This window comes from Salvelinus sp. IW2-2015, linkage group LG9 (genome assembly GCF_002910315.2).
Source record: "Salvelinus sp. IW2-2015 linkage group LG9, ASM291031v2, whole genome shotgun sequence".
Taxonomy (NCBI): domain Eukaryota; kingdom Metazoa; phylum Chordata; class Actinopteri; order Salmoniformes; family Salmonidae; genus Salvelinus; species Salvelinus sp. IW2-2015.
The window spans coordinates 31,913,236-31,924,875 of record NC_036849.1 but is presented as its reverse complement, the minus strand read 5'-3'; the positions used below and the strand labels follow the sequence as shown (position 1 = coordinate 31,924,875).

Below are 11,640 nucleotides of genomic sequence, written 5' to 3'. Positions count from 1 at the left end.
CAAACCCCAGTCCCAGGTCTCTCCATCTGTTCTGGCCCTAACCCCTAGACCCAGTCTCTCCAGTCTGTCTGGCAGACCCAGTCTCTCCAGTCCTGTCTGGCCCTAAACCCCTAGTCCGCAGTCTCTCCATCTGTCTGGCCCTAACCCCAAACCGCTCCAGTCGTCTGAGACCAGCTCTCGTCTTGTGCCCTTAACCCCTACTCCTCAGTCTCTCCATCGTCTGTCGCCAGACCCAATCTCTCCAGTCTGTCTGGCCCTAACCCCCTCTAGTCCCAGTCTCTCCATCTGTTCTGGCATACCCCCAATCTCTCCATCTGTCTGGCCCTAACCCCAGACGCCAGTCTCTCCAGCTGTCTGGCAGACCCAATCTCTCCATTCTGTCTGGCCCTAACCCTCAGACCCAGTCTCTCCATCTGTCGGCAGACCCAATCTCTCCATCTGTCTGGCCCTAACCCCAGACCCAGTCTCTCCATCTGTCTGGCAGACCCAATCTCTCCATCTGCCTGGCCCTAAACCCCCAGACCAGTCTCTCTATCTGTCTGGCAGACCCAATCTCTCCATCTGTCTGGCCCTACACCCACTAGACCATCTCTTCCATCTGTTCTGGCCCTAACCCCCAGACCCGTCTCTCCAGTCCGTCTGCCTTAACCCCCCAGACCCCCAGTCTCTCCAGTCTGTCTGGCCCTAACCCAGACCACCCAGTCTCTCCAGTCTGTCTGGCCCTAAACCCCCCAGACCCAGTCTCTCCCAGTCTGTCTGGGCCCTAACCCCCAGACCCCAGTCTCTCCAGTCTGTCTGGCCCTAACCCCTAGACCCAGTCTCTCCAGTCTGTCTGGCCCTAACCCCTAGACCCAGTCTCTCCAGTCTGTCTGCCCTAACCCCTAGACCCAGTCTCTCCCGTCTGCTGGCCCTAACCCCCTAGCCCAGTCTCTCCAGTCTGTCTAGGCCCTAACCCCAGACCCCATGCACCCAGCCTCTCCAGTCTGTCTGGCCTAACCCCCTAGACCCAGTCTCTCCCAGTTCTGTCTGGCCCTAACCACCCAGACCCCAGTCTCTCCAGTCTGTCTGGCCCTAACCCCCAGACCCAGTCTCTCCAGTCTGTCTGGCCCTAACCCCCTAGACCAGTTCTCCAGTCTGTCTCTATTTATTCTCAGTTCTTCGCTTCTCCAGTCTGTCTTGGGGCAACCCTCACGTAGACCATCTCTAATCCAGCTCTTCTCATCATGAAAGCCCCCAGTTCCCAGTCTCTCCAGTCTGTCTGGCCCAACCCCAGATCCAGTCTCTCCAGTCTGTCTGCGGCCCTAACCCCCTAGACCCAGCTCTCCAGTCTTCTGGCCCTACCCCCCAGCCCAGTCTCTCCAGTCTGTCTGGCCCTAACCCCCTTAGTCCCAGTCTCGCCAGTCTGTCTGGCCCTAACCCCCAGACCCAGTCTCTCCAGTCTGTCTTTGGCCCTAAACCCCCTAGACCCAGTCTCTTCAGTCTGTCTGCCCTAACCCCCAGACCCAGTCTCTCCCGTCTGTCTGGCCCCTAACCCCCTAGCACGCCCAGTTCTCTCCAGTCTGTCTGGCCCTAACCCCCTAGTCCCAGTCTCTCCAGTCTGTCTGGGCCCTAACCCCTAGACCCCAGTCTCTCCAGTCTGTCTCGGCCCTAACCCCCTAGACCCAGTCTTCTCCACGTCTGTCTGGCCCTAACCCGCCAGACGCAGTCTCTCATCTGTTCTGGCCCTAACCCCCAGACCCAGTCTCTCCAGTCTGTCTGGCCCTAAACCCCTAGTCCCAGTCTCTCCATCTGTCTGGCCCTAACCCCAGACCCAGTCTCTCCAGTCTGTCTGGCCCTAACCCCCTAGACCCAGTCTCTCCAGTCTGTCTGGCCCTAACCCCCACCAGTCTCTCCAGTCTGTCTGGCCTAACCCCCTAGACCCATGTCTCTCCAGTCTGTCTGGCCCTAACCCCTGTCCCAGTCTCTCCAGTTGTCTGCCCTAACCCTCCTAGCAGGTTAGAAGTGTCCAGACTGTTACGTTATCGTCATCCTAAATGCTCATTATGTACCCTAATGCTACCATCCCCCATAGATGAATGAGACATTAAATTAACAGATCATTTCTATGTACAAATGGAATAACACCATTCATTTTAAAAACATCCTCTCCCTGAAAGGAACAGTGGCTACCTTTCTGATGGACTATCCTGGTTAAATTAACTTTAAATGAATGAATTATTCAATAAACAAATTAATGAATCTCTCTTATGATATGTGTGTGTGTGTGTGTGTGTGTGTGTGTGTGTGTGTGTGTGTGCCTGGCCCTAACCCCCACAGACCCAGTCTCACCAGTAACCATGTGTGTGTTGATTAGATCAACTACATTAGGTGCTGCTCCCATGCCCACCAACGTTGGCAAAATATTTCAATAAAGCCCCCATGGCCTAATTAACTCCATTCCTGATCGAAGTGTGCCTGCTGCATACCTCAACTAACAAAGACCCCCTCCACCCCCCCCACACACACACATCCCCGGACCCTGTTTCAGAGGGATAACATCAGCCCCAACTGCAGGAGTGAATGGACTTTGGTTTTGTATGCCGGATTAGACTTGAGCCTGGAAGCCATTCTAGCCAATGGACTGCTGATAAGGCCCTTCCTTTGTACAGGCATTTGAATGGGCAGCCTTTTGACATGTTTCAACCATCTCCTCTAATACCCTCACAAATGTGTCCACAGCGGAAAGAGAGGGAAAAGTCTCTCTCTGTCATGGATCGGTAATCTGGTTTCCTAGCATAGGGCCTTCCTTTGGTATTCTATGATGCCCTGTACTTAACAAGGACATATGAGGGCTTGTAACAGATACTGGTATTTATAGCTTGCTGGTATGGTCCATGCTTGTCCTTGTCGCTAAACAGTCAAAATAAAGTTTGAAGTCTTCGATGTTTCAGATGATAGATGATGTTTTCCAGAAGGATTTGGGGATACAGGGGATACAGCTAAATAACGGGCTATTTTAATGGTATTCCCCAGACAGTTCATGTTGGTCTTCTCTCTTTTATTAAAACTATCAAAATAAAGAGAGTCACACACTCCATAAGTAAACTCCCAGTAATTTATTAGGTATTTACTAAATAACACTAAATACATTACTGGGAGTTTATATATGGAGTGTGTGACTCGCTTTATTTTGATAGATTATAGTTTATTCACTGTTAGTCAGCACCACACAAAATAATTTTTCTGGGTGTGCGCCAGCTCATGTTTTCTTAATCTTCTCTCTTTGACCATTCAGTCATTTTATCATCTACTTTACCATCTCTTCCCCAGAGAGAGACATCTTGGGTGTTCATTTCAATAGTTTACAGACAAGTAAAGAAGTACTCCTTATGCGCCTTAGAAACATAATTCCTTGGACAATATCTTTTAAGCAGCTGTAAAAGGCACCATCAGGTAGTTTTATCGTCCATTTTACCATCTCTCCCCAGCACTGTGAGGAGAACCAACTCCAACGAAACGATGAGTACGCTGACGCGCAAAGACAGCGGTGACTCCAAGAGTAACCGCACCCGTGCCGGCTCCACCGGGAGCAACTCCAGCGGCAAGAGAGCCAGCGAAAGGTACAGCCAGCATAACACCAATGACTGGTCCTTCACAGCCAGATCTGGGTAGTGTTCAGTAGCGCACACCATAGTGAAATGTTTTGAAACATAAAACTAAAACAAGCCTTTCTTATTGGAAACCTACCCGTTTCAGTCAGTTTCAAAACATTTCACCCTACTGCACATGACCCTGGGTTCAAGTAGTGCTTGTTATCATTCAAAAACTTTATCTGCGCTTGATTGAACATACCTGGTCGCAGTGACGGAAAGTGTTGACACAGCTTTTTTTTCCATCCACCTTGCAGCAAACTGAAGGAGCCCGTTTTCAATACAGGTAAGAGCCAAAGGTACTCTAATCAGTGATGCCATGCACTCATTGGCTCCCTGTGAGTTACAGGGTTAATTCAATTTGTCAGCATTGTTTAACAGACGTGCAAAAACAAATGTAAGGTATGTTACTAGTTCTTTTGCAGGTTAAAGTTAGCGACTCCTCCCTATCGGGACAAACTGGTCGCAATGATGTCATAGTGACACAAGTTTGGTTGTAATGACGTTGTAATGACGTCATTTCAACCATTTTTGCTCACTTGGTTAATTCTCAGCTCACAGACTACCACTCAAGGCTGTTCTGTGATGTGCTGTGATGTACAGTGGTGACGTTTCTATTGTAACGTGTTGAAAACATTCATCCTCCAAACCATTAATCATCCAACCTTCCATAACCTCTTCCATCCTCACATAAATTCCGATGAAGCATTTCAACCTCCATTGTCATCTGATTTCCTTTTTCCTTTCCTTACCTGGAGTAATATACACCTGTATTATACGTTTTACTGTGTGAGTTTGTATGCAGTAGTAGTAACAGTAAACACCATGATATCTCCAGGGTGGTATTGATCACTGTGTAAATTAGATTGCTGTATCCCATGAGGCTGATTTATCTGGTGTAATTCTCCCTGATTGATCATCACCCCTCTGAACCTTTCTGTTGCTGGGGGTTGATTCTTGCTGAACCTTACTGTGGCTGAGGGTTGATTCTTGCTGAACCTTACTGTGGCTGAGGGTTGATTCTTGCTGAACCTTACTGTGTGAGGGTGGACTCTTGCGAGCTTACTGTGCTGAGGGTGATTCTTTGGCGAACTTCTGATGGTGAGGGTTGATTCTTGCTGAACCTTACTATGGCTGAGGTGGTTGACTTCTTGCTGAACCTTACTGTGGCTGAGGGTTGATTCTTGCTGAACATTACGTATGGCTGAGGGTTGATTCTTGCTGAATCCTTACTGTGGCTGAGGGTTGATTCTTGCTGAACCTTACTATGGCTGAGGGTTGATTCTTGCTGAACCTTACTGTGGCTGAGGTTGATTCTTGCTGCAACTTCATATGGCGTGAGGTTTTGATTCTTGCTGGAAGAGACACTTACTGGCTAGGGTGACTGTGATTACTTGCTGATTGAGGGCAGGACTACTGTCTGAGGTTAGTTCTTGTGAATACTATGCTGAGCGTTTCTTGTTGACCTTACTGTGGTGGTTTCTTGCAACCTTATTGCGGGGTTGATTCTTGCTGAACTTAGTGAGCGATAACACGAACCTTAACGAGAGCAAGTCAGCCGCGAAGGAGGGTTGATCTCTTGCATCGACGAGCTTTAGCTGCAACTAGTGGAAGGCATCTATGGCTTGTAATCACCTACTTAGGGCTGAGAGTTGATTCTTGTTGACTTACGTGGCTAAGCAGGGTTTATCTTGCTGAAGCCTTACGGTGCTGAGGTTATTTCTGCTGACCTTACCATGGGTTGAGAGTTTGATTCAGCAAAGAAGTGGGGACTGATACAGCAGAGAGAATTTACTGGCACACTCATTGAACATGTCTTTGTTCATCCGATTTTGAATCAAAATAATTGTCTGATCAGTACCAGCAACAGTCCCAGGTAGTAGTCCTAAACCTTCAACCTTAAAAAGAAGTCACGAGGTCAATGGTAAATGATGGATTGACACAATAACAGCTATCGAGGATGAGCTGAATAGTCCAATGGACATTGGCTTGTATAATTCTGAATAGTCCCAATGGACATGTGCTGTCGTAATAATCTGAATAGTTCCAATGGATACCACTGGTGCCGTTCGTATCACTATCGAAGTCGGCACAGATCATGTTGCCTTCGTATAAATCCTGGAATAGTCAATGGAACACTGTGCCCTGTCGATATTCTGAATAGGTCCCAATGGACACTGTGCTGTCGTATAATCCTAAATATCCATGGACTGTGCTTCAATATAATCGTGAAATAGTCCCCCAATGGACCTGTGCCCTTCGCGTATAATCGGTGAATAGTTCCAAGGACACTGTGCTCATATATCTGAAATAGTCCAATGGACATGTGCCTGTCGTATAGAGTCTGAATAGTCCCAATGGACACTGTGGCTTCTATAATCTAAGAAGTCAAGGATACAAGTGCCTTCGACATAATCTGAATGTTCCAATGGACACTGTGCCTTCAATAATCTAATAGTCAATGGACCTGTGCTTCGAGAGAGAGAGAGAGTGTGCTTCATATAATCCTGAATAGTCCCCCAATGGAACACTGTGCTCATATAATGGCTGAAGTAGTCCAATGGACATGTTGCTTCGTATAATCTCTAAAATTAGTCCATGGACACTATCTTCATATAATTGTGGAAATGTGTGTTTGAGAGAGCTCTAATAGCCGCTAATCTTCTCCACAAATCCATAACGACCAAACAAGTAACAGAAACACTACATGCTTAGCCTGTGGCCTATGTGAAATTGTCAGATGCCCCTGTTCAGACTGGTAGATCAGATGGATAGATGGATGGATGGATGATTTGCCTAGATTCAAATAGAAAATACCTCAAGCACAATAGCCTAAGTGTTGTCAAGGCTGAGGCAAGGCGCTTGCATAAAACAGAGTCCCAATGATGAGTAAATCCAGGTCAGAAACAGAAAGTCCAGGTCAGGAACAGGAAGTCCAGGTCAGGAACAGGAAGCAAAACCTCACCTGGTCCTTCTGTCCCCTTCTCTCTGAACTCACAAGGGATGCGACGAGTGACACACTGCAAAGGTAGGTTTTGGTCCTCAAGCCCCCTTACGTTAGCAGCTCTCTGGACATTGTGTTCTCCTAAAGCCTTAGACAAATAGTTAATCTACACATATGGAGCCGTATGTGACGTGGGGACGGGTTATCTGACACACTACCCCACCATCATGGGAATTGCACCCAAAGAAATAGTGTGGTAGCTAAGACCCCTCCATATCACAATATGGCGTAGTCGGCAGGATATTACGTTACACATATCTGGAGCTATTAGACTTAGACTACTGCTATTGTTCTTGTCTCATGCGAGAACGTACAGTATAGGCTACTGACTGACTCCTTTTGCCTGTGAGTCATAGGCCCAATGCACAGAGAGCAGCCCCATGGCACGGGTGGGTTTGGGTTGACAGTGAGTGTGATAGTATCCCTCCCCAATATGTCAGCCAACTGTGGACTAATATACACACTCTAACACAGGGTTTCCCATACTCGGTCTTTGGGCTCTGGGTACACGTTTTGGTTTTTGCCCCAGCACTACACAGCTGAAATAAAAAAAATCAAAGCTTGATGATGAAACAATTATTTGCATCAGCTGTGTAGTTTTAGTGCAGAGTTTGGGAAACCATGCTCTAATACATCGAGTCTGAACTGTGTCTGGTTGATTGCAGTGATGCTTTTAGACTAGCTGTTAAGCTTAGTGTGGAATTGCCACATTCTAGATATGTTTGCACACAGCCACACAGCTCTCTTTTGTCCTCGTCACCATAGGAACCCCACCAAATATTTCCTGCAGTGCACCCTGATCTCCTAAGAGCCCCCTTTTCAGAGCAGAACAAGCCAAATGTCTTGTGTTGGTATCACGTATCCTGAAAAGGGCTGTTTGCATTACAATGTCTTCACTTTATAGCTTTTGAAGTCTTTTTGTAGTTGCCTTCTCTTGCATGGCCTTCAGAATGGAGTGTTTGATGGACAGCTTATGCCCAATTTCCACAAGCCTGGCTAAAGAAAGATGAAAGAGACGTTTGGAAGCAGACTCTCGTGAAACTCATGGTCCTTGTGACAAATTCATTGCTGTCAGTGGCAATAACAAAAAATAAAACATTTACAAATACATAAGAAAGCATGGTAGGTCAAGTGAACATATTTAAAGATGAATGTTATTCACCCTGATGCCAGCTAAAGTAGATTTTTAAAAAGGAGACGTTTTACTGTCTCATGTTTATCATAGACATTAGTTATATGTTGAGCCACTAATGCACTCTTTTAGTAAAAGTCTCAAGCGTAACTTGAAGAGTGAGAGTCCCAGTAGTTTAGCCCACCAGCGGTTGTTAACCAGTAGATACGGTAGCTTGTCTCGTACCAGTCCCGTGTTTTGTGGTCGTCCATTGTAGCAGAACAGCAAGTTGGCGATCAAATCTAACCTGGATATATTCTACTGACCCCTCCTCCTTCCCACTGGCCCCATTTCCAACTCTTCCACCTACCTAGTAACCGTGCAGATATATCTGGCCCGCCCGTCGAAAAGGACTGGAACCGCTGAGGCGCCCAAATCAAGCGTAGCAGCCGTGTCTGGCCGCTCCTCCGCTCCCCAGACGGCGCCTGACTCCAGGAGTGCACCTGACAAGTCTGTCAGGTCCACCGGAGTCAGGAAGACCCCGACGTTCACTATCCCCCTGAGAAAGTCAGTTAGCCACTCTCCTTTAGACACTCCGAACTACAGGAGCCCCGTCAAATCACCTAGCCAGTACTTCCAAATCTGTTACTAAGCTAGGCCTATACCAGCTCTTGGCACTAGATTGAAAAAGAGTTCTGTGTAAAAAAATGGACTTGAAACAGCATTCCTCTCCATGACCGTCACGTTTTCTGTTTTTTTTCTTCAGTTTTTTTTCTTCTTCTTGGTTGTTTTTGCTTCCCTTGCTGTGGCACCGTGACCCTATGCATGTCATCTTCTCTGTTCATTTTGCATCATATTATCTGAATAAAAGGAAAATGAAAGCCTATCTATCTCTGTGTTTTGCTGATCTACACTTTCCTTTACTAAATGCATTCACTCCTTTAAAACTTTTCATTTTTAAAATGTATATCAACATCTCATAACCATGACACTCCTCTAAACTATTGATTGTCTCTACACCCCTCTAAACTATTGATTGTCTCTACACCCCTCTAAACTATTGATCGTCTCTACACCCCTCTAAACTATTGATCGTCTCTACACCCCTCTAAACTATTGATCATCTCTACACCCCTCTTTCATTCTCATCTCTACACCACAGGAAGTTGGTGGCACCTTAATTGGGGAGAACAGGCTCATGGTAGTGGACGGAGTGGAATTGTATCAAACACATCAAATACGTGGGTTCCGTGGGTTTGATGCCATTCCATTCACTCCTTTCCAGACCATATTATGAGCCGTCCTCCCTTCAACAGCCCCCACTGCTCTACACCCCTCTTTCATTCTGAAGAGTCTTTACACCCCTCTTATTCTTAAGTCTCTACACCCCTCTTTCATTCTCAAGTCTACACCCCTCTTTCGTTCTCAAGAGTCTCTACACCCCTCTTTCATTCTCAAGTCTCTACACCCCCTTTAATCTCAAGTCTCTACACCTCTCTTAATTCTCAAGAGTCTCTACACCCCTCTTTCGTTCTCAAGAGTCTCTACACCCCTCTTTCATTCTCAAGTCTCTACACCCCCTTTATTCTCAAGTCTCTACACCCCATTTATTCTCAAGTCTCTACACCCCTCTTTCATTCTCAAGTCTCTACACCCCTCTTTCGTTCTCAAGAGTCTCTACACCCCTGTTTCATTCTCAAGAGTCTCTACACTTTTCATTCTCAAGAGTCTCTACACCCCTCTTTCGTTCTCAGAGTCTCTACACCCCTCTTTCGTTCTCAAGAGTCTCTACACCCTCTTTCATTCTCAGAGTCTCTACACCCCTCTTTCGTTCTCAAGAGTCTCTACACCCCTCTTTCGTTCTCAAGAGTCTCTACACCCCTGTTTATTCTCTAAGAGTCTCTACACCCCTCTTTCGTTCTCAAGAGTCTCTACACCCCTCTTTCATTCTCAAGAGTCTCTACACCCCTCTTTCATTCTCAAGTCTCTACACCCCCTTTATTCTCAAGTCTCTACACCCCTCTTAATTCTCAAGAGTCTCTACACCCCTCTTTCATGCTCAAGTCTCTACACCCCCCTTTATTCTCAAGAGTCTCTACATCCCTCTTTATTCTCAAGAGTCTCTACACCCCTCTTTATTCTCGCTCCTCTCACACACCGTTCTCACCATCACAAACACTCCTCCTCATTACCAATGAGCCATGACAAATTGTCCACTAAAAATGTCTGTTGCTTCTTTTAGAGGAAGGATATGTGAAAATGTATTTGAAGGGACGACCCATCACCATGTACATGGCTAAAGACCTTGTTGAGACCTACTGCCTGGAAGCCAAATCGGACCTGCCAACCAAGAAGCTCAAACTGGACTGGGTGTATCCTTTTCACTGCTGTGGGGTCATTTTCAAATATGGACGGCCAATAGAAAATGGATATTTCAAAAGATAAGAATGATGAAGTGACGTTACAACTCTCAACGTACACTACCGTTCAAAAGTTTGGGGTCACTTAGAAATGTCCTTGTTTTTGTCCATTAAAATAACATCAAATTGATCAGAAATACAGTGTAGACATTGTTAATGTTGTAAATCACTATTGTAGCTGGAAACGGCAGATTTTTTTAATGGAATATCTACATAGGCGTACAGAGACCCATTATCAGCAACCATCACTCCTGTGTTCCAATGGCACGTTGTGTTAGCTAATCCAAGTTTACCAAGTAACATTCAGATTGCACAGCTGTGAATGTAAAGTCACATCTCCTGGATGTTCCAATAGATATTTATTTCCTATTCATCTCCACTGCATACTGAAATACAAAACCCTGCTTTCTTGCATTCAGCAATTGCATAAAATCAGAAGCCAGCAGACTGAGCTGAAAATGTAGTCAGCTCCCTCCTTTCTCCTCCTCTCTGTCCCTGAAGGTATCAACCCCCATTTCAGCAGAGAGAGAGAGAGAGGAGATTAAACTGGGTATAAAAAAAAAAGCCTATTTCTGGAAACACCAGAATCAGGATGAAACAATGAATGTTCTGTGTTCAGTCTAGTGTTTTGCCTGAAGGCGACTGTGAATTTTCCAACAAAGGAAAGGTGGCTAGAACCGACTTTCAGTATCTTACTGAATTATCCATTTGGAACTCTGGAAGGTTGGGTGCATGCTGGGTGATTAGGTTGTAAATATAGACTACGGTGGCCCTAAGGAGCCCAGGAGCTTTTATTAACGTGCCTCATTGAATTCAGACATTCTAGGTTGGTTTATATGTAGGCTACATTTGATGTTCCGTTGAAGTTGTGTGGCTCTTGACCTAAATGTCCAGTTATGGGTACAGGGGGCGTGACTGTCGCTCTAACCTGTACCTGTTACCCACGGGAGAGACGGTGTACTTCATTGCTTCTGTGGTGGTTCTCTACAACGTGGACGAGCAGCTCCAGAGACACTACACCGGCCACACTGACGACATCAAGTGGTGAGAGGAAACAGGATATGACACAACACTATATTTCTCCTGTATGCTGTGTTCTGTCACCTATCAGTGGACGACATTTCAATCTGATGTGTGATGATGTTCTTATCTGGACACCTTACTTGTCAAACAGTAGGGCCTAAGATTCAGAGAGGCAAAGAGAAAGGGAGATACCTAGTCAGTTGTACAACCGAATGCCTTCAACTGAAATGTGTCTTCCTCATTTAACCCAACCCCTCTGAATCAGAGAGGTGCGGGGGGCTGCCATAATCGACATCCACGTCTTCGGCGCCCGGGGAACAGTGGGTTAACTGCCTTGCTCAGGGGCATAACGACAGATTTTTACCTTTTCAGCTCGAGGATTCGATCCAGCAACCTTTCGGTTACTGGTCCAATGCTCTACCACTAGGTTACCTGCTGCTAGGTCATGCCAAA

At 46.3% G+C, this 11,640-nt stretch overlaps 1 protein-coding gene across 3 annotated transcripts in view; it reads left to right on the top strand.

Annotated features, from left to right (window-relative positions):
• The window catches only part of LOC111968953 (echinoderm microtubule-associated protein-like 1), a 56,140-nt gene that overhangs the window by 32,503 nt on the left and 11,997 nt on the right, over nucleotides 1-11,640 (top strand). For 2 of the 3 annotated variants that reach the window (XM_023994937.2, XM_023994936.2), the window contains exons 4-8: nucleotides 3,468-3,599; nucleotides 3,887-3,915; nucleotides 6,631-6,657; nucleotides 9,987-10,116; nucleotides 11,059-11,208. In XM_023994937.2, coding sequence (XP_023850705.2) covers nucleotides 3,468-3,599; nucleotides 3,887-3,915; nucleotides 6,631-6,657; nucleotides 9,987-10,116; nucleotides 11,059-11,208 — 468 coding nt within the window. The remainder of the gene's footprint in view (nucleotides 1-3,467; nucleotides 3,600-3,886; nucleotides 3,916-6,630; nucleotides 6,658-9,986; nucleotides 10,117-11,058; nucleotides 11,209-11,640) is intronic. The other variant, XM_070445264.1, reaches the window with a different exon arrangement.